This window comes from Eleutherodactylus coqui, chromosome 5 (assembly GCF_035609145.1).
Source record: "Eleutherodactylus coqui strain aEleCoq1 chromosome 5, aEleCoq1.hap1, whole genome shotgun sequence".
NCBI classification, from domain to species: domain Eukaryota; kingdom Metazoa; phylum Chordata; class Amphibia; order Anura; family Eleutherodactylidae; genus Eleutherodactylus; species Eleutherodactylus coqui.
Genome location: NC_089841.1, coordinates 254,764,696 through 254,792,185, shown reverse-complemented (window position 1 = coordinate 254,792,185; position 27,490 = coordinate 254,764,696). Strand labels below are relative to the sequence as shown.

Below are 27,490 nucleotides of genomic sequence, written 5' to 3'. Positions count from 1 at the left end.
GTTCTTCAGGATTATCACTTGCCCTAATGTGCTGTTTGTGAACAAAGACTCAAGCTCATACAAATGTAGGTACAGATGCCACAATGGCAGACCGCTACCTTTCTTTCCCCAGTATACACTCTCTGCAGGTTTCAATAACAGATATCTCAACACAGCATCTCCCAAGTGGTAAACTGAAGGAGAACTTTTAATATGGATAAAATAAAAATAAATCTTGTTATTTGTATAGCGCCAACTTATTCCGCAGCGCTTTCAAGTAATTTATTTATTGCCCCCCACCAAGCTGGGTGCTCATTTTACCGACCTTGGAAGGATGGAAGGCTGAGTCGACCTTAACCATGTGGAAATTCAACTCACAACCTTCAGGTCATGAGCGAGAGCTTAGAACTGCATTTCTGCAGCCTTAGCACTCTGTATTTCTGATACAGCCTCCTAAAAAGTGTCAGAATGGGATGACTGGGGCCAACTAGTAAAATTCATTCTAGTGGCTCACTGTACAGCTAAGGAAGGAAGATCCTTCCTAAGGATAGGAGGATAATGGGCCAACAGAGCCCATCACTGAATGGCTGTGATTGGTTTATAAAGCGCCAGCTGTGATTGGCTGGTGCTCGATCCAATCACAGCGCTTACTTACACAGCGCTTACTTACACAGCGCTGACGGCGGGGGAATTCAAAGCTGAGCAGGGAGAGGACAGTGGGGAGAATTCTCAAGCAGCTTGCCCCACCACCGGGGAGACCATCGCGCTGGGGACACAGACGCCGGCTGGGAGGTGAGTATTGCATTTTTTCTTTACCTAGTATATACTCGAGTATAGCTCGGCTTATACTCGAGTCAATAAGTAGTACCAGTTTTTTTTAGGTAAAACTTATTGACTCGGCTTATAATCAGGTCGGCTAATACTCGAGTATATACGGTAATTATATACAGTAGATACCCAGATTATACCATTATGCTCAATATCACTACATACAGTAGATGTTAAACTTATACCAGCTGTACATACTGTATATAATTATATACAGGAGATACCCAGGTTAGACTAGCATGGCCCATATCATGCCCCTGCACACTGCAACTCCAGACTGTTATCTGCACAGAGGTTACCCCTGCTTCCAGTCACGGGCTTCACGCCTTTGCTACACGCCGGACTCTTCCACCAGCTCATCCTGCACTCAGAACGCACTGCTAGGAGAGGAGTCGGGCACTTAGCAGCAGCGTGAGGCCTGGAACCCGAAAAACTGATAATCACCGTTTAGATAACAGCCGAGAATTGCAGTGCAAGGAGGAGGGGCGCGTGCTGGGTTTTTTTCTCATGGGCAAAGGGGGTCTCTGTGCCCCCCTGGCTTAGGGTACGGGTTCCAACCGCGGCCCCTGCGACCCTTATAGCTATGCCGCTGGTGGTCAGCCTCCTGATGCGCCTAGATATCATTTCAACCAGTCTATGCATCTATATAAATAGATAAACTAGCCATTTTATTATATGGACGTATAGGCTGGTATCTGATACGCTGCCTATCTGTATGCACTGCAGTGAATGTACTGTGCCATGTGCTGCTCATACAGGGGTGAGGGGCTTTAGTGCCCACTCCTAGCTCAGGGCCCATCACCTTTGGGCCAATCCCAACCTGCTCCTGAACTATAGAGTACCTTTGTGTTATCCCTCAAGAACAAGATCCCCTGCTTGTGCCCTAACGCGCTAGTGTGCACCAATTAATGTGGCTGGCAATCTGTCTATCGTGTGTTGGCATGCCTGGCGGTGACCATGCTACATTTCCTTTACTACAGAGATGTCTATTATATTTAGCTCCAATTCCTGTCTTCCCTGCACCCGCTGTCATGGTAAATGTTACGGTGGGGGGTTAATGAAGACGGAATCTGCTGGAATATGGAGTAATAATAATTGCCTTCAGTTCAATGGAATCAATACAATCAGATGCCAGGGATTTATCAGGCAGAAGATCTTTTTAGCCTGGATCTATTTTTTTTATATTTCTCAGTATTTGGGGACAACAAATTGGTTCACTATGTTAGATCCTTGGAGATGGCTGTTTAGTGTATTGGCAGCTAATGACTTTTTATAGATATTACCTTCTGATTAGCCTATGTCTTTATTTCCTTTTGAACTTGATAAGTGAAAAAAACACATTATTTATATAAAAGTTGTGTACAAAATCTAAAAACTTTTCTCCTATTCTGTCATACTGTTACTATGTTATCTATGAATGTTAAAGGGGTTTTCTGATCATTTTTTCACTGATGACCTATCCTTTGAGGGATGTGGGTCTGCCGCTCAGGAACCTGTCCATTGCAGCGGGCCGGACATTACCTCGAGGAAGTGCCAGTGTTGACTATTTGAAATCAAAGGGAGTGCCGTGCTACTACAGCACTCCCTACTTCCTTATTGGTCATGTCGTTACATCCAATCCTGACCAGGATAGGAGCAGTGCGGCGCTCCCACTGATTTCAATGGGAGTGAAGCCAGGATCGGCACTTCCACCCGTCTGTTTATGACATCATCCAACCCATTAAAATGGCCGAGTGATCAGCTGATGGAAAGGGGCCCAAGAAGCCTACTGATGACCTATCCTCTGGGCAGACAACCCCTTTAAGTATGATTTCTTTTTTGTCCAAGTTGTAAAAAGACCCCCTTCACTTGTAGGTCATATAGAGCATATAATCCTTTTAAAGGATCCACTCTGATTGGTGAGGTAGGATATGGCTAAACATATACTGTATAGGTATTGCATGGGTAATTTCATAGACCCTTGTGAGCCCTTATCATTGTGAAAGAAGTAACTCCTGAGGGTTTTTTGTTTTTTTTCATTTCACCACATCACTAACTTTCATGTCTAGTTGCTTCATGTACCAATTCTTATAGCCACAGTTTCAATATTTTGCACTGATGAGAACTAACAAGAAGGAAACAGCTTTATGTAGATCATAATAAAAGGCTAATATTAGGCTCCATCTATGCTATACAGCACTAGCATTGGCTGCAATTAGCCACAGGAGGGAAAAAATGATTTGCATGATGTCCCACCTACCACTATTGCTTTATACAAAGTAATCACTCCCGATAGTCTAAGAAAATATAAAATATCTTTGTAGAGGTCATAATTATTACATTCTTTATACAGAAGTTAAAGAAGAAAGTAGGAGGCCTTTGAGTCATCACTGAATACTCTTATACCAGATGTCAGCCCGAGAGGTGCAGGAGAGCAAACCCCGCTGTGGCTGTGGCTGCAGCCCCTTGATATGTAGGAAGAGTAGGAAATTCTCTACTGGACCGTGAAAAAAATCTTGCAGTTTAATTTCATCATAAGATAAAAACTAAATGAGAAAAACATTTGCCTGTTGCTGTCAGTTTTGATAGTATCAAGCCAGCATGTTCTTCAGCAGCCAGATCTTCTTTTGCCGCTGACCACTCCAAGCATTATCAATGTTCCTAATGAATTCGCTCACATTATGTGGCTGAAGTACGAAAGTCTCTGTTTCATAATTTTGCCCTCCAATGAAAACTTTGGGTTGATGCTTTCTAGGACTTGGGTCAAGAGGGGTGTCGTATCTCCCTAAGAAGAGCACCTAAAAAGTGTGTGGAGACACCTAGGGGGTCAGTGGATCGTGGGGGGGGGGCATAGTCTTTCCTCAAAGAGAGTACCCAGAAGGCATGTGAGAAGACACTTGAGAGGTGAGTGAGAAGTATTATACAGCTATGCATGCTCCTCTAGGTAATTTATGCAAATAAGGAAGATGGAACAAACCTCTGCAGCGTCACCTATTGGATGGCAGCATTCCCTCAAATCAATGTAGGACTCTTTAACAGCCTCTCACCAGCCAAGTCAGAAACCTACTGCACACTGATGAGGGGCAAACACCGCAAAATAGCTGTCTGTGTATGGATTTCTGGCTTGGTTTCCTATTCCCAATCATTGTTTTACAGACTTCTTAAAGAGTCTAACATTGATTTGAAGGAATGCTGCCATTCAATAGGTGGCGCTGCAGAGGTATTGTTCCATCTTCCTTATTTGCACACTTTATAGCAGGGGTCCCCAACCACCGGGCCGCGGACCCGCGGCACCGCTGGGAACTTTTGTTCTAAAAGGAACAATCCCGCGGCCCCTTCAGCAGCGCTCTGCGCTCTCACACTAATCTGCTATAGTGTGCTAATCTGCTATAGTGTGAGCGCAGAACGCTGCTGAAGGGGCCGCTTCCACACATAGCAGGTTAGTGTGAGCGCAGAACGCTGCTGAAGGGGCCGCTTCCACACGTAGCAGGTTAGTGTGAGCGCAGAGCGCTGCTGAAGGGGCCGCTTCCACACATAGCAGGTTAGTGTGAGCTCAGAGAGCTGCTGAAGGGGCCGCATATATTGTACTTCAGCCGCACCTCAAACTGGGGTGTGTGTACCCAACAACCAATGAGGTTGCTGGAATCGCTCTCCACTACTGAAGTGCAGCTGAAATACAATGGTCCTTGCTGGTGTGGAAGCAGCGCACTGCAACCAATCACAAGGCGCCTTCTTGAAGCGCTGAGGACTGCAGCACCAAACAACAGAGCGTCCCACGAGTAGGAGGAAGAGCCGCCTCTGTGCAAGCAGCAGCAGCCTCCGCGCCTGTACACCTCTTAGGACCTAGGTCAGTTTTCAAGGTAATCCTGCCGGGGAGGAGGGGGGAGATAAATTATATGCTGCCCTATGTGTGTGCTGGGGGGGAGTAAATTATAGGCTGCCCTATGTGTGTGCTGGGCTGGGGGGGGGGGAGTAAATTATAGGCTGCCCTATGTGTGTGCTGGGGGGGGGGGGAGAAGTAAATTATAGGCTGCCCTATGTGTGTGCTGGGGAGGGAGGGGGGGTAGTAAATTATACGCTGCCCTATGTGTGTGCTGGGGGGGAGTAAATTATATGCTGCCCTATGTGTGTGCTGGGGGGGGAGGAATAAATTATTGGCTGCCCTATGTGTGTGCTGGAGAGGGGGAGAAGTAAATTATAGGCTGCCCTATGTGTGTGCTGGGGGGAGAAGTAAATTATAGGCTGCCCTATGTGTGTGCTGGGGAGGGGGAGAAGTAAATTATAGGCTGCCCTATGTGTGTGCTGGGGAGGGGGAAAAGTAAATTATAGGCTGCCCTATGTGTGTGCTGGAGAGGGGGAGAAGTAAATTATAGGCTGCCCTATGTGTGTGCTGGGGAGGGGGGGTAGTAAATTATAGGCTGCCCTATGTGTGTGCTGGGGAGGGGGAGAAGTAAATTATAGGCTGCCCTATGTGTGTGCTGGGGAGGGGGGGGAAGTAAATTATAGGCTGCCCTATGTGTGTGCTAGGGGGGGGGGGAGAAGTAAATTATAGGCTGCCCTATGTGTGTGCTGGGGGGAGAAGTAAATTGTAGACTGCCCTATGTGTGTGCTGGGGGAGAAGTAAATTATAGGCTGCCCTATGTGTGTGCTGGGGAGAGGGAGAAGTAAATTATAGGCTGCACTATGTGTGTGCTGGGGAGGGGGAGAAGTAAATTATAGGCTGCCCTATGTGTGTGCTGGGGGGGGGGAAGTAAATTATATGCTGCCCTATGTATGTGCTGGGGGGGAGTAAATTATATGCTACCCTATGTATGTGCTGGGGGGGAGTAAATTATAGGCTGCCCTATGTGTGTGCTGGGGAGGGGGAGAAGTAAATTATAGGCTGCCCTATGTGTGTGCTGGGGAGGGGGAGAAGTAAATTATAGGCTGCCCTATGTGTGTGCTGGGGAGGGGGAGAAGTAAATTATAGCCTGCCCTATGTGTGTGCTGGGGAGGGGAGGGAGTAAATTATAGGCTGCGCTATGTGTGTGCTGGGGGGGGAGTAAATTATAGGCTGCCCTATGTGTGTGCTGGGGAGGGGAAGAAGTAAATTATAGGCTGCCCTATGTGTGTGCTGGGGGGAGAAGTAAATTATAGGCTGCCCTATGTGTGTGCTGGGGAGGGGGAGAAGTAAATTATAGGCTGCCCTATGTGTGTGCTGGGGAGGGGGGGGAGTAAATTATAGGCTGCCCTATGTGTGTGCTGGGGAGGGGGAGAAGTAAATTATAGGCTGCCCTATGTGTGTGCTGGGGGGAGAAGTAAATTATAGACTGCCCTATGTGTGTGCTGGGGGGAGAAGTAAATTATAGGCTGCCCTATGTGTGTGCTGGGGAGGGGGGAAGTAAATTATAGGCTGCACTATGTGTGTGCTGGGGGGGGGGAAGTAAATTATATGCTGCCCTATGTGTGTGCTGGGGGGGAGTAAATTATATGCTACCCTATGTATGTGCTGGGAGGGGGGAGTAAATTATAGGCTGCCTTATGTGTGTGCTGGGGAGGGGGAGAAGTAAATCATAGGCTGCCCTATGTGTGTGCTGGGGAGGGGGAGAAGTAAATTATAGGCTGCCCTATGTGTGTGCTGGGGAAGGTGGGGGGGGGAGTAAATTATAGGCTGCCCTATGTGTGTGCTGGGGAGGGGAGGGAGTAAATTATAGGCTGCCCTATGTGTGTGCTGGGGGGAGTAAATTATAGGCTGCCCTATGTGTGTGCTGGGGAGGGAAAGAAGTAAATTATAGGCTGCCCTATGTGTGTGCTGGGGAGAGAAGTAAATTATAGGCTGCCCTATGTGTGTGCTGGGGAGGGGGAGAATTAAATTTTAGGCTGCCCTATGTGTGTGCTGGGGAGGGGGAGAAGTAAATTATAGGCTGCCCTATGTGTGTGCTGGGGGAGAAGTAAATTATAGGCTTCCCTATGTGTGTGCTGGGGGGGAGAAGTAAATTATAGGCTGCCCTATGTGTGCGCTGGGGGGGGGTAGTAAATTATATGCTGCCCTATGTGTGTGCTGGGGAGGGGGGGGAGTAAATTTTAGGCTGCCCTATGTGTGTGCTGGGGGGAGAAGTAAATTATAGGCTGCCCTATGTGTGTGCTGGGGGGGAGAAGTAAATTATAGGCTGCCCTATGTGTGTGATGGGGAGGGGGAGAAGTAAATTATAGGCTGCACTATGTGTGTGCTGGGGAGGAGGAGAAGTAAATTATAGGCTGCCCTATGTGTGTGCTGGGGAAGGGGGGGGGAGTAAATTATAGGCTGCCCTATGTGTGTGCTGGGGAGGGGGAGAAGTAAATTATAGGCTGCCCTATGTGTGTGCTGGGGAGGGGAGGGAGTAAATTATAGGCTGCCCTATGTATGTGGTGGTGGGGAGAAGTAAATTATAGGCTGCCCTATGTGTGTGCTGGGGGGGAGTACATTATAGGCTGCCCTATGTGTGTGCTGGGGGGGGGGAGTAAATTATAGGCTGCCCTATGTGTGTGCTGGGGGGGAGAAGTAAATTATAGGCTGCCCTATGTGTGTGCTGGGGGGTAGTAAATTATATGCTGCCCTATGTGTGTGCTGGGGGGGGTAGTAAATTATAGGCTGCCCTATGTGTGTGCTGGGGGGGCATAGTAAATTATATGCTGCCCTATGTGTGTGCTGGGGGGGAGTAAATTATAGGCTGCCCTATGTGTGTGCTGGGGGGGTAGTAAATTATATGCTGCCCTATGTGTGTGCTGGGGGGGGAGAAGTAAATTATTGGCTGCCCTATGTGTGTGCTGGGGAGGGGAAGAAGTAAATTATAGGCTGCCCTATGTGTGTGCTGGGGAGGGGGGGGGGGGAGAAGTAAATTATAGGCTGCCCTATGTGTGTGCTGGGGAGGGGGAGAAGTAAATTATAGGCTGCCCTATGTGTGTGCTGGGGGGAGAAGTAAATCATAGGCTGCCCTATGTGTGTGCTGGGGGGGAAAGTAAATTATATGCTGCCCTATGTGTGTGCCGGGGGGGGAGGGGGGGAAGTAAATTTTATGCTGCCCTATGTGTGTGCTTGGGGGGGTGGAAGTAAATTATATGCTGGCCTATGTGTGTGCTGGAGGGGAAGTAAATTATATGCTGCCCTATGTGTGTGCTGGGGAGGGGGGGGAGTAAATTATATGCTGCCCTATGTGTGTGCTGGGGAAGGGGGGGGAAGTAAATTATAGGCTGCCCTATGTGTGTTCGGGGGGGGGTGGAGATAAATTATATGCTTCCCTATGTGTGTGCTGGGGGGGGCGGGGGTTTGGGAGATAGATTATATACTGCCCACTGCCCTATGTGTGTGCTGTCAGGCAGGGGGAGGGATATATTATACTGCCCTATGTGTGTACTGCCAGGACATTCTAAATGTCATAATTAAATAAATATGCACTAAAGTCCAACCCCCTTCATAACCCCGCCCCATATAACCAAAGCCCCGCCCATGTACCACCCCACCCTGCCGGGCCTTGTAAAAATGGTCCCTGGTGCCGAAAAGGTTGGGGACCCCTGCTTTATAGGACTGTTGTGATCTTGGCGGTCCAAGGAATTTATAGGAGTTTCCTCCAGCACCAAATTTTGAAGGCATCATTCTTCCTGTGGTCTGTTTTTAAGTGTCTAACTTTCACAGCCATAAGTTGTGATTGAGAAGATCATTGCGTTGTCTATCCGGATACCAATAGAACTCGTATCTAAACTTATAAGAGGATCCCACAATCTATTTATACCCAGGACTGTCAATGTAACAAGAGAGCATCCTCTACATCTACAGGAAAGAAGGTTTCTAGACCAACATAGAAGGGGGTTCTTTACTGTAAGAGCAGTGAGACTGTGTAACTCTCTCCTGAGGATTTGGTGATGGCGAACTCAATAAAAGAGTTTAAGAGGGACCGTGACGTGTTTCTTGAGCGTTACAATATTATATGTTACTGTTACTGATTACTTCAGAAGAGACGCTAATGTTTCCAATTGCCAGATTTGAGTCGGGAAGAAATTTTTCTTTCCTTAAATGGGAAAAATTGGCTTCTACCTCATTGAGGTTTTTTTTTTTGCCTTTCTCTGGATCAACATTGGTGAGGAACTAGGCTGAACTACATGGACATATGTATTTTTCAGACTAACATACTACGTTTTTACCTAAACCTATCAGAGAAGGAAATTAGCAGGATGAAATACTCATGAGAGAAGCATTGTGAATACGTAAAGCGCTTAGTGGGGAAGGAAGTACATAGCGGGGAATTGTGATAACTGCCATTTCAAGCTCTATGTCAGCAGGGATGTGGTGGCCATCTTGGAAAATAGTGATATAGGATAAGTAGGCTGCGTGATTTATATCCATAACCTGTTGTGCATAAAAATGATACAAACACCTTTCCTATTTGGAGTTTTTGAAAATTTGCTTCACAACCAAGTACCTTTGTAAGTTGAATGCTAGATATCTGAAGGGCAGGAGCATAGATAAAGACTCATTGGCACTGGTGCAAAAGTTCAGCTCGGAGGTCCCCCCGTCGCAGCACCATATCATGACTAAAATCATGCTTCTCTCACTGGATAATACCACAATAGTGTGATTACATATTACCGCTATATTGTGAGTACAGAATACCACCGTACTGTGAATGAATAGCGTCACCTTACAAGTGCTGAATAAAAAAAAAACACTATGGGAATTCTGAAATGATGACCATACTGTTGGCAAATATTACAAATATACAGTAGTAGAGGCACAGCGGGTCATTGCATGACTCCCCTTATGTATGAGTATTGTACGGTGGTGTGTTCCTGCCCCACCTATTCCCATGCAGGCTCAGGTATCTCCATCTGTCCTCTGGTCCTGACTTCAGTTCTGTATCCTCCTCAGCTGCCAGAGTCTTCACCATGGTGCCATCATGTAAGCGAATGGAACTGGTTGCTCTCAGCCAATCATGATGATCACATTCATCCCCTTCCTGGAGCTCCACAGACCAGTGCAACACAGGGGGCAGTGCAAGGGGAAGCTTGTCAGCATCAGGCCAATACATAGGGCAGAATATAGCCCAGTTTGTGCCTGGGGTAGCGCGTCGCTGTCATGCAGAGAAGGGGCAACCAAGAGATTATTAGGACAGGAGAAAAGTTCAGTGCATTGTTAGTATGATGGGGGGCCTGTGGGCCCCCCTGACTTAGAACTCGGTCATAGGAAAGCCCCTTTAAGGTCATCAATAACCTACTGAAGATCTTAGCTCTTGTGCTTAACCACTTTGTCTGCCTCTGAATGATATAACCATTATGATATCATTCAGTCTGGCCTCTTCCAAAGGTCAGTCTGTTCACCATCATGAAGAATGGAGGCGGTTTTTACTACCCAGTATCATAATCCTATAATGATGTAACACCATTAATATATCACTTAGTATGGATCACAAATCGAGCATAAAGAGCTGAGTTACAGGTACAACCCGATCAGAAAACAGCTCTACGGCAAGTTACTCTTATCGGAAGCTGTAACACGGTTGACCTTTCTCTGTAAGTAAAACACAAAGAAACACTTAATTATTCAGCATGTCTCATGTAACATAGATGATTGCGTAAGGTTTAAGCGGTTCTCCAGTCATATAGGTTAGACGACTGGAGAGTTATGTAAACATAAAGGGCAGTGCAGAAACAAACATACTTAAAGGGGTTTTCTAGGCAAATACCATTGACTGTGTTCTTTTAGTGGTGTGCAGGGTTGGCTTTGCACCAAACATACATTCTGGAATTATGGACAAAAAGTTCAACCATGGCCTCATCAGACCATAACACGTTTTCACACTTACTTCTGGATGACTTGCTGTAGCTTTTTGGCAAAACATAGCCGGGCTTGGATGTTTTTCTTTGTTAGAAAAGACTTTTGTCTTATCATTATCACCCTACCCCAAAGACTCAGGATCACATCAGGTTAGGTCGTCAGTAGTTCATTGGCTGGGGTAAACCGCTCAGGTCCCCAGTCGATCAGCTGATTGAGTGAGAGCTGTCACCACAACACACAGGAGTACAGAGTGGAAGCAGTTGGCTCTGACCCCTTTTTGGTGGCCATCGCTCTTGATTGCAGGTGCAGCTGTCATTGATTTGAGTGATTACCAGCATTGCGCACTACACAGGGGTCGAAGCCATCTGTTTCCACTCTGTACTCTGTGTTCTAACGCTGATGGGGTATGCACTAGCTGATCGGCTGGGCTACCAAGGAGTAAACCCCAGTCAATGGGGCTAGGTCATCAATAGTATTTGCCTGGAAAACCCCTTTAAGAACATTGCAGTATATTTTGAATTATTCACACCCTAACTGATCCCCAATATTAGTTTTCCACATTCAGTTTTGTACATACTGTACTACATAAGCATACCATGCTCACCCAAATGGTGTTACTGCATTGTCTTTTGCTTTTTCATTACATTACATTACATGAGTCTGATATGTTACTTGTATGATGCCATATTATGCTGCTAAGCGGTTATCATAGTGATATTCAGCAAGAAAATTTCATTCCGTTCCAACAACTCTTTCTAGGGAAGGGATTGGTGTCTTTTTTTGACAATGAGTACATTTTAGCTGCATCTTAAAAAGGCAAAATGTTTTTGAGCTTATTGACAGAGGAGAGCTGTGATTATGGGGTGAGCATTATTTCTGGAATCCCAGTAACTAATCTCCATCTAGAATATTATATTCACCTGCATAGTAAATAGAAATAAGTTTGGGGTATTTTTAAGGGAGTTTTTCCACCAAAAGATAATGCTGGGATATCCATAGGACACGCCATAAATGTCTGATAGGTGCCGGGCTAAGTCTGAGGCTCCCACATATCAGGAGAACAGGGATGAGGGGAGGCCAGCACATCTTGTTACAGTCCTGGGTATAAATAGATGATGGAAGAGATCTCTCTATTGTCCCTTGATATATTTATACATTGTTATTGGATCATCCCCTTGTTACAGTCCTAGGTATAAATAGATGATGGGAGAGATCTCTGTATTGTCCCCTGATATATTATATATAGTTATTAGAGCGCACTCTTGCTACAGTCCTGGGTATAATATATGATGGGAGAAATCTCTGTACTGTCCCCTTGATATATCTATACATTATTATTAGAGGATCCACTTGTAACAGTCCTGGGTGTAATAGATGATGGGAGAGATCTCTGTTCTGACCCCTGATATATCTATACATAGTTATTAAAGCGCCCCCTTGTTTCAATCCTGGATATAAATAGATGATAGGAGAGATCTCTGTATTGTCCCCTGATATATCTATACATATTTATTAGAGCGCCACCTTGTTACAGTCCTAGGTATAAATAGATGATGGGAAAGATCTCTGTACTGACCCCTGATATATCTACACATAGTTATTAGAGCATCCCCTTGTTAAAGTCCTGGGTATAAATATATGATGGGAGAGATCTCTGTACTGACCCCTGATATATTTATACACAGTTATTAGAGAACTCCCTTGTTACAGTCCTCTGTATAAATAGATGATAGGAGAGATCTCTGTACTGACCCCTGATACATAGTTATTAAAGCGCCCCCTTGTTACAGTCCTGGGTATAAATAGATGATGGGAGAGATCTTTGTATTGACCCCTGATATATTATACATAGTTATTAGAGCACCCCCGTATTACAGTCCTGGTATAATAGATGATAGGAGAGATCTCTGTATTGACCCCTGATATATTATGCATAGTTATTAGAGCGCCCCCTTGTTACAGTACTGGATATAATAGATGATGGGAGATTTCTGTATTGTCCCCTGATATATATATATATATATATATATATATATATATATATACATACATAGTTATTAGAGAGCCCCCTTGTTACAGTCCTGAGTATAGATGATGGTAGAGATCTCTGTACTAACCCCTGATATGTTATATATATATATTATTAAAGCACCCCCTAGTTACAGTCCTGGATATTATAAATGATGGGAGAGATCTCTGTATTGTCCCCTGATATATCTATACATAGTTATTAGAGAGCCCCCTTGTTACAGTCCTGAGTATAGATGATGGGCAAGATCTCTGTATTGACCCCTGATATATTATGCATAGTTATTAGAGCACCCCCTAGTTACAGTCCTGGATATAATAGATGATGGGAGAGATCTCTGTATTGTCCGCTGATATATTTATACATAGTTACTATAACTATTCTTTGTTCTGTAACCAATTAGTTTTGCTGCAGAAATCCATTAGAAGAATTTTCCGAGTTTGCTATGTAATTCGCAGTTCCTTAGTATGTCACCCTGCCTGGCTCCTTTATACCAGAATACGGTCACATGACGCTCTAATGTCAGATTAAAGCTGAGCCAATTAGTAACTATACATTCCGGATACTGTAATTCCAACCTATCCGTGTCCTCCCACCGTTCTCTGCGTTGGCCACATACAGTCTTGTTCCACAGCTCAGACGGCTGCTTGTGCGGACAATAATGTGAGCTGATTGTCTCCATTCAATGGACAGATTTTACAAGGACCTCTTTTCCTTTTTCCAGTTCCTTCAAGTGTTTCTTTTTTCTGTCTAGATTTGTGTTTGTACTTTCTGTTATGTTGTTACCTACACAACGCCATGACTATACTCTGGTGACACGAGAGAGTTAAGGGGTTGTGACGGGTTCAGCGCACTCATAATTCAGCTCATGTACAGGAAACATCACGGCTCGCTATCAAGCTACTTATACTATCTCTGCAACATTATTTTCCTTGGGGCACTTTATTTCTGTATTTGCAGAGAAGCTAGTTAGGTGGATAGACATGAGTGGCATATAAATTGGCATTGTTACATGGAATTACATTTCATAACATTGCAGAGGCTCTGGAAAGCTGGTTGACAACCCCTATGGGCAATGTAATGGCTGCTATTAGTGGTTGTCACTAGTGAAGGTGACTGAGATAACTCCGACTTAAGACAAGCGGACGAGTCAGAGAGGCAGAATTGCAGGTATATTTTTTTTATTTCAGAATGGGTGCAAAATAAGCACGGCACCATGTTAAAGTGGCTTTACACTGGCACAATTGCGCACGCCTCAGCACAACGTGTTTGCTCTACGAATGAGTTTTTTTTGCACACGTGTCGGCGTATCTTAAGGTCCATTTACACACAATGATTATCGCTCAAAATTCATTTGAACGACCGCAGATGAGCGATAATTGTTGCGTGTAAACGCACATATCGTGCACTTTTTGTGTGAACGATGATTTTAGGGTGAGCTTCAAATTAGAGATGAGCGAACGTACTCGGTAAGGCCGATTTCGCAATCGAGCACCGCGATTTTCGAGTACTTCACTACTCGGATGAAAAGTACTCGGGGGTGCTGTGGGGCGGGGGGTTGCAGAGGGGAGCAGGGGGTAGCAGTGCGGAACAGGGGGGAGCTCTCTCTCTCTCCCTCTCCCCCCCACTCCCCTCTGCAACCCCCCGCTCACCCACAGAGCCCCCGAGTACTTTTCACCCGAGTAGTGAAGTACTCGAAAATCGCGGTGCTCAATTGCGAAATCGGCCTTACCAAGTACGTTCGCTCATCTCTACTTCAAATGCATTTTTAAGCCACAGAGAGATAAAGTATTTCTCAAAAGACTGCATGCTGTGTGCAGTTTCTGAGCAGCGGGCTCACAGCCAAGGAGACAGAGGGGTAGAGAAAGGCCTTGTCCCGGGGCTCTTCCATCTCCTGCCCTGGGGTTAGCTCGGGACCCAACCAAGGTGCTGCTGGGGGAGATCAAGGGGGGTTGTAACCGGGGGTTACCTTAAGTCCACTTGTCACTCGTGACGCCACCCTTCCATCCTCTGCGGTGGATCTCCAGATGTAATAAAGTAGTCCACACACAGGGCAATTTTCTGAACTTTCTGAATTTTCTGAAATTTACTGAACACTTCTGAACTCAGAACCAATTAAACAGTCTTTTTTATAGCAGCAAATTGTAGTGGTACAGCAAGGAGGATTCTCGGGATATTCGGATCATTCACAGTCTAAGTCACCTGCAAAATTCCTTTCCCAGCAAACACTCTCTCTCTCTTCTTCTCGCTGTCTAGCGGTTGGTCCTCCTTTCCTCATTCAGCAGAAGCTTCAAGGCCTCCTGGGTCAAACAGGCCCAGGCTGAGCACGGGGAAGTCTCCTCCATGTCCCACACACAGACCGACTCGCTGACTTGCTCCTCACAGGCTCTCTTCTGCTGGTCTCTCCTACTGGACTCCTCTACTTGTCCCCCTTCAGTTGCATTCAGCCAAGACATACATGAAACAACATCACATGACTACAATTGACACACATGAAATGATACATTTCTCAGACAGGACAGAACATACTAGACATTAACACTTTCAACCCTGCAGCCATGCAATATACATAAATCTGATGCTTGCTACAAACAAGACCCTGACAAGACATTGGCACTAGAGTAGACATATAACATTATGGAGGGGCCCTACCAACTCTGGGCCACTACATTGTGTTGTCAGCAGGAGCTGGCAGATTACATTCTATTTTGCCGGCAACCTGTGCGAGAACAATGCAGCTGTGTGCAGAGCCCAACCCACATGCTGACCTCTGCAAACAGCCTCCGGAGGCCCTTTTACATACAAATGACAATGATAAAGTGTTAATGGACATTAGTGCCCATTAACACTTTATGCAAAATGATCTCTAAAACTTTCAATCTTTTAATCGTTTGAAAGATTATCTTTGCGTGTAAATGGGACTTTTTGCACCAGCAGGGTAAGTTTGTTTGCGTGTAGCAGACAAACACGCCCCTGATTTAAATGACTATTTAGTCTAATGAGTTCCAGATGTGTTCTTTTTCCAGTGGAATCGCACAGCATATTGTGTATCTCTTTGTGTATTGCAGCTGCATTTGCATACCTCCCGTAGACTTCTATGGGAATCCTTTGTAATCAAATGCACACACAAGTAAAGCATGATGCAGCTTTTTTTGCAAGTGCAAAATACAAAAATGTGTATGAACCCATGGAAATTAATGTTTTCTATTATCTGCGTATTGCGCATAAATTTTGCACAAGCTAATATGCCCGTGTGAAGCTGTTTTGAAATGGCTTTTGACTGATGCTTAATTGTTTGTTGTTTTTATACAGTATGTAATTCTGACTTTGTCTATGTTCCTTTTGATTTGTAAAGTGCTGAAAAATATGTTGCCACCACTGGCATAACTATAAGGGATGTGGTTGCATCTGGGCCCAGGAGCCTTAGGGAACCCATAAGGCCTCTCTTCTCCATATAGGGAACCTAGTACTATGAATAAAGCATTATAGTTGGGGGCCCTGTTACAGGTTTTGAATTGGGGCCCAGGATCTTCCAGTTACTGTTAAGAGGAGTTGGATGGCCCCAAGATAAACTTTTGCACCCGAACCCATGAGCCTTTAGCTACACCCCTGGTCGTCACTATAGACTTTTAGATTCATTGACCTCTTAAAGGGGTTGTCTCGCGGCGAAAGCGATTTTTTTTTTAAATGGACCCCTGCATTATGCCCTGTGAAAAAGAAAGCATGTGTTAGTTTTTAACAAGCACATTGCACTTACCTGCATCAGCGTTCTGCAGCTTTTTCATTTCTTCTTTTAAAGATGGCGCCGCTGGTCTTCTCCCATGGTGCACCGCGGGTCTTCCCATGGTGCACCGTGGAGTTTCTTCTTCTGTCTTCCGCGTTCCACTGCCGATACAGCCACCTCATTGGCTGATCGGCACCACGTAACGGAGGCGGAGCTACGATGACGACGCGGTGACCAGCTCTCCGGCACGAGCGGCCCCATTCACCAGGCAGAAGACCGCACAGCGCAAGCGCGTCTAAAAAAGCAAGAAGCCAGCGAAATTAGACGGAGCCATGGAGACGTGGACGCTAGCAACGGAGCAGGTAAGTGAATAACTTCTGTATGGCTCATATTTAATGCATGATGTATATTACAAAGTGCATTAATATGGCCATACAGAAGTGTATAACCCCACTTGCTTTCGCGAGACAACCCCTTTAAGGACCTGACACTTTAGGGATTTTACTGATGTGGTGGTTTGCTTGCCCTATTTTTGTTTCCAGCTTCCAAAATTATTCTTGCTGCATTTTTTTAGCAGAACATATAGGACTATTCTTTGTCATATTTTTTCACTGAATTAGTTTTTTGTTTTTTTTTCAATTTATAGTTTTTATTTTAAAGTACAGAAATTGGTTCCCCATTTTGTGTTGGACGTTTTGATATATAATATATATATATAATCTCAGATTACAAGGCGGGTATAGCGACGGTTTAGGTTGGCATCGGGGGTACGTCAGTTTTTTTTATATATATATATATATATATATATTTATTTATTTATTTTTTTATTATGGTATTTTTAAACTTATTTTTGTAACTATTTCTTTTGACATCATATAAGACTTCTTTTTCTATTTCACACTTTTCCACTGTAAGTGGGGTATTCATAGGAGCAGCATCCATAGGAGCTTCAGTTACAGGGACAATAGTAACTGGCACAGCTAATCAGGGTCTGATAAGACCCTGCAGCTCTGAAGTGCCAGGGGACACCCACTGATCAAGTAATTGCTGGGTCGAAGAGGGGAAGCGGCACTTCCGCTTTCTCTATTCACTACATAGCACTCATTGAGTGCTATGTAGCCCACAAAAGAAAAGGCAGAATCAGTTAAAAACTGCTTCTGCCTTCTCCTCTGGGTCCTCGGCTAATCCTACCGAGGTTAAATTGTGATCCCATTCAGAGAAATGGTTCCCCACCCCCTCTGGTGTAGCCAGCTTTTTGGTTATTGTATATCTATGCAGATTCATCCTGGACTATAGTCTCTGTTTTATTTCTCCAATGTATATGCCTTCATGAAATCTTGTATACCGTATCATGCACAATACATTGGAGGATGTACAGGAGAAAGCGTCAGTGATTTTATACTCCTGTTGTGTGTTGGCTATGTGGACCATATGGTAGGATGTGGGTATAAATCCTGTGTTTTCTGCTGTTACAATGGAAAGTACCAGTCTCTGATGGTAACGAGAGGGCACTTGTTAGGTTTGGAGGCTATTTGTATGAGAGGAGAGGTAAATCTGGGACTTGCGTTTGTGGAGTATGGGTTGCAGGTCAGCAGTGATTTTTCTCAAGATGTTCATCTGGGGATTGTATGTGACCACTACGCACCCTGATGTTCTCTTTCTTCTGTTTGTATTCCAAGAGGCTGCTCCTTGGAGTCCTCATGGCTCTGTGGATCTGCTCATCTCTTACCAATGAATGGTATCTTTGTTATAGAAATGTGTTCCTCAAAGATGACAAATGTTGTTTTCAGTTGTTTTAGAGGAAGTTGGTTGAAGTTATCACTTAATTCAGGTAATACTCAAAGGGTATCATAGCCTTATCAATCAGGTATGCCTAATTATATATACGATGCATCAGAGAAGAATACAATGTGGTGGTTTAAAATTCACTTCCTCCTCCAAAGAGTAAAAGTATACATAGAAAAAACACACTGAAGAACGAGTTGATCATGAACAAACATCGCCCGACTATCATTCAATCATTTTATGACAGATGGGTTGACTTCCCCCAACTCAGCAAAAACCATTAAATTATTCTACAGGTTACAATTGATGTGGCAGTTACATTATCTCAAGCTTACATGTGGACATATATGTTTGCTAAAGCTGGCAGTTACCTTATCTCAGGCTTATATGAACGCATACTTTTGATAAAACCTCCTCCACTGAACTAGTAATGTCTGTTTTTGACTGCTTTTATGAGTCAGTTATGAACCATAATGACCCTGAAATAAAATAATGTGGAAAACACGCTTACAGGTTACTCATACAAAGGTAATGTTCTGTAAGAAACAATACTAGGCACTTTTAAGAGCTACATACAGCATAAGAGCTACATCGCCTTTCTTCTACCCCAGTGAGGTTCTGTACTGCAGAATACGCTGTCACTTTCCTAATAAATGCTGGTAATAATAGTTGTGTGTTAGTACTGTTTATATGTGTATGGAATGGTTGCAGACGGTAAAGTATGCTAGAGGGAAGATGACTCACCTCGTCCAGAAGACATTAATAATTTCATTGGGCTATAGCAAGCAGAAGAGAGAGATGAAAGCAACATTTCATCTTCAGAAGTTACACAGTTTGTTTTACAACTTCTTAGAAAGGGAACCTTAACCTGTCACTTAAAGGAATTGGAAACGGCCAGGTGTGTCTACACCTCCCTACTCATCCTTTGTCAAGTCCCTCAGCTAGATTACAGTAATTGTTGGATGTGTAGCCAAGGGACACAATAAAGCAACATGTCCATGGACTGAGAGGTCCTTCGGGCATTACAATTGATTTTGCTGTTCTCTTGTCTATAGCTGCTTTGCAATATATGGTGCAATGTATCAGATGGCTGCAACCAATTCAGTGTTTTTCTACTATTTAATACATTGTAACAATTGCTTTTAGTATTTTGTGTATAGTATATTCCAATTAGCACTCTAATAAACTCAATCTTCTAATCTACAAGCCGATATTTTCTTGAATTGCAATAAAAGCACCAATTATTAATGTAACACAACACATGCAACTTACTTATGGATAGCAATTAGTCATTTTTGCTGGTCTTAAAGGAGATGTCCCGCGCCGAAACGGGTTTTTTTTTTTTTAAACCCCCCCCCCCGTTCGGCGCGAGACAACCCCGATGCAGGGGTTAAAAAAACCACCCGCACAGCGCTTACCTGAATCCCGGCGGTCCGGCGTCTTCATACTCACCTGCTGAAGATGGCCGCCGGGATCCTCTGTCTTCATGGACCGCAGGGCTTCTGTGCGGTCCATTGCCGATTCCAGCCTCCTGATTGGCTGGAATCGGCACGTGACGGGGCGGAGCTACACGGAGCTACACGGAGCCCCATAGAGAAGAGGAGAAGACCCGGACTGCGCAAGCGCGGCTAATTTGGCCATCGGAGGGCGAAAATTAGTCGGCACCATGGAGACGAGGACGCCAGCAACGGAGCAGGTAAGTATAAAACTTTTTATAACTTCTGTATGGCTCATAATTAATGCACAATGTATATTACAAAGTGCATTAATATGGCCATACAGAAGTGTATAACCCCACTTGCTGCCTCGGGACATCTCCTTTAACCCTTTATACTTCTTTTGAAATGCTTACCCTAAAAGTTTACATTTAGTGGTGTGGGCACAACTGTCAGAATTACCTGCAGTAATCTGTTAATGACATGGCCTATCTTGGTGTAACGACTGTGGATGTGGAACCACTGTGTCAACCTACCGGGTAGGTAATGATCCAGTCCAGCATGGCTGACAGCCGACTCCAGTGTGAGAGGCAAGATACCCTTTGATCACGGGATGTAAAGGGTTAACAGTGTTCTCACTGATTCCCACTGTCACAGCAGGAGGATGGTTGTCAGTCACAGCTCCTCAAGTTTCACATCTACATTGGGGGTTCCGGTTTTCTGCTCCATTCGGGGAGCAGCAAAGGGGAATTCTCTGGTCGAATGGCTGTCTTATGATAAAACTGAACAGCACTGAACGAACCCCATTGACTAGAATGATATCAGTTCACCTTCTGCTCAGCTCCTCTGCTTTTCACCTGAAGAAAAAGTGCAGCAAGCAGGACTTTTTCTTCTGTTGTTTTGAGCCAGATCTGCGACAGAACCTCCGGCCCGTGGCTCCGACGCAGATGTGAAACCAGCCTTTTTGACGCCGTACAGTCCGGCTTCCGCCCTCTACACAACAGAAACCACCCGTACAGACGCTTCTGCTCTTTTGAGTCACTGCACTGGCTGCCCGTTAAATATAAAATTCAATTCAAGCTCACGACCTTCATGCATAAAGCTCTGTATAGCACCACGTTGCCCTACAATGCCTTCCTCATCTCAATCCACCACTGAGACCGCATCCTCCGCTCCGCTAATGAAATCAGATTAAGTGCCCCTTTAATGCGAACCTCTCTTTCCTGCCTCTAAGACTTTTCCAGAGCAGCACCAGTCCTCTGGAATGTGCTACCCAAAACTATCCGGGCAATCCCCAACACACAAAACTTCAGGCGTACTCTAAAAATGCACCACTTCTGGGAGGCATACCATATCTCCTATACCAAACCCCTCTGTACCCCACCTGATAACATGCTCCCTGTCCTAGTGACTGCAATCCCTGCTAGCCGTCATCACCTGCCCCCTGCAGTCATACCAATTCAGCCACCGCACGGCTTAAGTCTGACCATTGTCTTTTAGTATAGCATCCTACACTTTCCACCTCGCCCTACCATGCACATCTCCACCCCCTTTACTATCTGTATCACCCCATTATTTGTAGTATATAAGCTCGTTGGAGCTCCTCACTCCTACTGGTTCCATTAATGAATTACTACATGTAACCGTGGTTTTTATATCTTTGTCAATGAATGGCAGGTGAGAGCTGCCTGTGATTGGCTGAGTGCCTCAGCCAATCAGAAGCAGCTCTTTCAGCAGGCGGAGATTTTAATTCCCCTCCTGCTGAAAGAACTTCAGTGCAGAGCCGGGGACAGTGGAGACAGGACGCGGCTGAGCCCCGGCAGCTGAAGAAAGGTGAGTATTTTTTTTTTACACCAGTTTGGCTTGTTTTTCAGGGAAGGGCTTATGTTTAAAGCCCTTCCCTGAAAAACAATTACGGGGTGTCGGCAGCTGGATCCTCTACCGCAGCTGTCATGTGTGACAGCTGTGGTAGGAAATTCTTTATTGCCTGCAGGGATGAAGAATTACTTTGCTGCATCTGTCACATCTGTGACAGGTGCAGCAGGGAATTCTTTATTCCACGCGGGCTATGAAGAAAACATCTGCTGCATGTGGCAGATGTGTTCTTCATCCCCGTGGGAGAAATGGCAGCGGCGTACAGGTAAGTACATATATATATATATATATATATATTTATTTTTTTTTAATTTTTACACTAAAAGGGATGATTTTCAGAAAACAGCTTATATTTAAAGCTCTTTCCTGAAAATCACTTTAGGGGTGCCAGCAGACCATTGCCTTCAATGGAGCCGCCGGCAGCAGCCGCAGCTCCATTGAAGGCAATGCGAGCAGGACCTATGGTGCACCTTTGTCCTATCTTTACAGGCGCACGCCTGTAAAACACGGACATGTGAACACATCATAGGGAATGTGGTGGTTGTAATAGGCCCGTGTTTTTGTGCACGCGTATGCACGCACATAAACATGCTCATGTGAATCTACTCTTAGGGTGGTTTCTAGAGATGAGCGAACGTACTCGGTAAGGGCGATTTCGCAATTGAGCACCGCGATTTTCGAATACTTCACTACTCGGGTGAAAAGTACTCGGGTGCGCTGTGGGTGAGCGGGGGGTTGCAGCGGGGAGTGGGGGGGGGAGAGGGAGAGAGAGAGGGCTCCCCCCTGTTCCCCGCTGCTACCCCCCACTCCCCTCTGCAACCCTCCGCCCCACAACGCACCCGAGTACTTTTCACCCGAGTAGTGAAGTACTCGAAAATCGCGGTGCTCGATTGCGAAATCACCCTTACCGAGTACGTTCGCTCATCTCTAGTGGTTTCACATCTGCGATGGAACCTCCAATCGGAAGTTCCATAACAGATCGGCAGAAAATATTGGCAGAAAAAGCCCTTTTTTCTTCAGGCAGCTGAGCGAAAACCAAAGGAACCACATTATTGTCAATGGGGTCTATCTGGTACTTTTTAGTTCCATCATAAGACTGAGCCATTTGGCCAGGGGGATTCCCCTTTTCTGCTCCCCGAATAGAGCAGGTAGACAGAGCCCCGATGCAGATGAGAAATCACCTTTAGTTATAATCTGAATTAGACAACAATACTATCAGCAACAACATATCTAACATTGTATGATAATACCGGATGCTACATAATATCCTCCGGAGTTATTTGTGGCCCTTGAAGAGTTATTGTGGAGTGAAGTGATTCTTGTCGGTGACTCCAGGTAGGACAATCCTCGCGGCTCCCTGTACTGCTGTATAACGTTATTTGCTCACTTATATAATCTGTTGTATTATAACATTTCTATTGGATTGTGTGAATGGTAAGTGTAAAGTTTCTAGATTATATAAATGTCTTCCCTCAACACATTCCTACTTTCTCACAATTTTTGTTACATATTGAACTAAATATTCATTAAATTATAGAAATAACAAACGTAAATATGCTTTTTTTCTCTTATTTTAGGGTTCTAGCATTGGGACTTTGGCTTTTTCTTGCGGGCAGTACAAGCACAAGTGCTGCAGGTAAGACTTGACCTATTTATCTATTAGGCTATGTTGACACAGTGTTTTCCTTTACAATCGGTTAATGTGCAGGGAAATCTTCCAGGACAAACGCATCCATAGGCCCCGATTCATCTGACAGCGGCCAAAAGAGAATGTACCTCTCCTATATAACGGGCCACTGCAAAATATTATACCGTGCTATATACAGTATTTGTTATTTCAACCTTGAGGTTTTTGGGCAACGTATGTTACTGTATATCTACACATGTTGCATATGTCAGAACCAGGGCCAGCCTTAGCGATGGGCAATCTATGCAGTTGTACAGGGCACATTATTCTTTAGTGTACCATAGGTGCTGTTGCTGCCAATAGACGGGCTGACCTGCGCCTCAACACATCATCTCCCCTCAACAAAAGGGGAACTGTCTTACCCAGCTCGACATTACATTCTATCTGATGTGTAGTGGTTACAGCAGGAGCCGTCAGCAGCTCTTGCCATCAGCTCCCACAGCTCCTCTGCTTGGTTACATGTATGAAGAAACTTGCCTCCTCTCTCTGGTTACAAAGCAGAGGAGCCGTGGGAGCCGAGCAAAAGCTGCTGACAACTCCTGCTGTAATCACTACACAGCAAATTGTTATGGGAAATAAATCTTATACCTGACTTCACTATACTACTCCAAATTGGTTATGAGAAGTGCATTCATGCAGAGTCACTGAGTCTGACACAATGTTTGTCAACATCAGTACGCTTCTGGTTTATTAATAACATCATAGCACATATATATACCACAAATGAGCAAGAAATAGAAATACATGCCCTCAAAGTCAAAGCAACTCATTATTGGCTAATGATTAACATATGTTAATGCTTTAAGGTGCATTACTACTAAAACACGTGATTTCTAATAAACTAAACTTAAAGGGGTTGTCTCGCGAAATCAAGTGGGGTTATACACTTCTGTATGGCCATATTAATGCACTTTGTAATATACATCGTGCATTAAATATGAGCCATACAGATGTTATTCACTTACCTGCTCCGTTGCTAGCGTCCTCGTCTCCATGGTTCAGTCTAATTTCGCTGGCGGCTTGCTTTTTTAGACGCGCTTGCGCAGTCCGTTCTTCTGCTCTGAGCACGAGCCGCTTCAGTGTGCTCGCCGCTACAGCTCTTCTGCGCATGCGCAGACGAGCTGTATCTTCTCGGGAGCGCGCTGGAGCGGCCATTCTGCTACCATCCTCTGTTAGAGGAAGGTGCAGAAACTGGAGCCGCCCAGCCGAGAAGCCCAGCCCAGCAGCCCAGCCGAGAAGCCGCCCAGCAGTGCCTAGAAGCCACCCAGGTAAGTGATGGGTGACGAGTGACGGACTGCCGCTGTGGCCCCGGAGCCTACTGCTGGGCCCCGGGGCCTACCGCTGTGGCCCCGGAGCCTACCGCTGGGGAGCCGGGGCCTACCGCTGGGGAGCCGGGGCCTAGTGTTGGGGAGCCGGGGCCTAGCGCTGGGGAGCCGGGGCTTAGCGCCGGTTACCTGCTGCCTGGCGGTGGGTGACTGTGGCCAAGAGCGTGTGCCGTGGTCGGCGGCCGCGGTGGGTCCGGTCGGCGGCTGCGGTGGGTCCGGTCGGCGGCTGCGGGGCGTCTGGTTGTCAGGGAGACACAGCTGGTAGCGTCTCGGGAGCGCGCACCTCGGGCTATAGCAAGCGACGGGAAAAGAGCCGGCGGCAATCTTGGGGAAACTTTTTAGAAGTTGCTGAAACGCTGGAACTGTATGTAGAAACCGGCTAGAAAAGTCATTTACAGGGGGGCTTAGTAATGTATGCTTAATAAGGGGGACTGGGCAAAAAAAAAATGTCACTGCTTCCTCGAGACAACCCCTTTAATGGAAAATAGACTTATTAATATCATTGCATGGCCTAAGGAATGAGAAGGTGGGGGGTCTCAGAGAGCTCTTGTGAGAAAGATCTGTGGGAGGATGGTGTAAGAGCTGGGAACTGTGTGTTGAAGATAGGATACAAGAATCTAATACATGCCAGTGTATAATATTGAACAAGTTAACCATTTAGATGCTGCTATCTACTAAGAAGGAAGATACACCAATATATATATATATATATATATATATATATATATATATATATACACACACACACATACATACGTGTTTGCAAAGGCTAATGTGAGAAACATATGAAAAGATGTATTCAATAAAATACATATATTATTACTATATGAAAATGTAAGGAGAGGATACAATACTGACCTGGGTAAGGCCTCTTTCACATGAGTGTATGTGTTTATATGTTCGCCCGTATGCACCATTTAATCGCATGAAAAGATGTTTTCCCGCGATCAAGACCCAATCCTAATTAGCGTTTTCTCATGCACTCACATGGCTGGATGTGATGTATTAGTGAAAAAACAGCGCCGAAATCCCTCAGTCGACATAAATCCTCGGAATGACTTCTAATGGCTTAATAGAGGCACCTGTCAGCTTTTCCCAGAGCTGGACTCTGCTAAACTCCCTCCCCCTCCATTTTTTTTCAGCTCCTATAACAGTCTATGGTAGCCGCCAGTGTATCTCGGCCAAAAGATAGGACAAGACCTATCTATTCCAGCAGCATATAAAAACGGCCGCCATGTCCTATTTTTTCTGGTGCAGCGTTTTATATACGGCCACAAATCGCACATCTATATAAATACATTGGAAACCAACGCTTCAGATGGTTGCAACTTTTTATTGTAGCTAGATTAGCCACATAAAAACGCTTGTGTGCATAAGGCCATAGACAGATGCCTCCGACGGGGAAGGGGATAATCCTGGAGGGGAGGGAGATGATACTGTAGATAATATAGATGAGGGAAATGATACCTGGTGCAATGCCAGACTAGGTTTCCATTTTTTTGATTGAAGAAATAATGCAAGTTGCAGAACTTTTTTTTTTGTCAGATGGATCCATTTTTTTAATATTGAAGTCTATGTACAACAGAAGGTATTCCATCATCTATCCCATTATTTTGTTTGGGCATGTGCAGAGCAAGATAAATTACCTTCCTGGCCCCAAGAAAAAAGATGGGGAAATAAATATTAATATTTTACAATGGATCTGTTAAAAACGGACGCAAACAGATAAAAGCAGAAAGAAAAGCATCCATTTTTGACGGATGCTTTAACCCTTTCCAATCCAATTTGTATCCTGGTTTTTCTAGGGGCCTTACTCTTTTTCTGCCGTTATACACTGACGCTATATGCTGGCTAAAGCCAGTACTGCATGAGGTGACACGTTGGATAGGCTCTGACAGCAGAGAGGCTGGCAATATACAGTAAGAGAACCCCGACGGATGTCTTCCAACATCGGAGCTGTACAGCCTTAAATCATAATGTCTTCAGACGTCAGACAGTGGATTGGAAAGGGTTCACGAATCAGCGTTAAAAATATGTTAAATTGTTTCCCGTTTGCTTCTGTTTTTACCATCCAATTTTTAAAAACTTCAACGGATCCACTGAAAACGGAAGACAAACGCAGGTGTGAACATAACCCAACAGGTCAGAAGGGAGCGAGAGAACGTACAAACAGCAATATCTGGAATCCAGTCGGTATGTGAGCCGCTCGAAGACAGAGATATACCGTATACGTTGAGCGGGGATGTTTGCACGCAGACGCCATATTATTAACAGCTCTAATCTATAAAACATTAGGATCTGATTCTGGAGTAATTGCATGTAAAGCAGATTAGTTTAAATTCATTCTCCTAAGATTTTTTATTTGCATCTCAATTAATTCTGTCATTAAATAAAGATTTCACTCTTACTGCAATGTCAATTTAATAAGCACTCGGAACATTAAGCCGGCATCCGCTCGTCTTAGGCTACACGCTTTCCACTGTCAGCTGGTGAGTTCTAACTTTTTATTTTTGTCACTGTGACGGCGGCGCGTCCGTTCTGGGAAAACCGCACTATTTCAATAGTTTTAAATTGCCACAAATCTCGCGGATTACAGTAAAAGCATTAAGGGCCTCCTCACACGAGCGAGCGTGCACTAAACACAGAGAATAGAACCCGTTGATTTCAATGGGTTTGTTCTCATAAGCACAATTTGAAAACAATGGGCGATGCATTCCGAGGAACACGAAAAGATAAGACATGCAGCGAGGGACAACATCGCTTATGTATATGACTCCTCTCGCAACGCACCAAGCTATGGCAGGATTCTAGGTCGCGTGAAACCGTCCTGGGGCCTCCTTCATACAAATGATTTACTGCAGCAAAGTTACATGTGTCAAAAATTCGCCACTAATAGAACCAATTGTTTCCTATGGAGACCTTCGGATAAACGTCAAAAAAATCGCGGTAGAATTCAGCGACTGATGTTTCCTGCTGCATGAAGAAATAGGTCTTGACTTATCTTGTTGCAGAAAATCGCAGAAGCCTCCATAGACTCCTATGAGAGACTATGCGAG

General features: G+C 44.9%; 1 protein-coding gene across 1 annotated transcript in view; it reads left to right on the top strand.

Moving 5' to 3' along the window:
* NCAN (neurocan) overlaps window positions 1-27,490 on the top strand; it is a 238,339-nt gene that overhangs the window by 49,684 nt on the left and 161,165 nt on the right. The window contains exon 2 of the mRNA XM_066604529.1: window positions 23,000-23,058. Within this exon, the coding sequence (XP_066460626.1) occupies window positions 23,000-23,058 (59 nt within the window). The remainder of the gene's footprint in view (window positions 1-22,999; window positions 23,059-27,490) is intronic.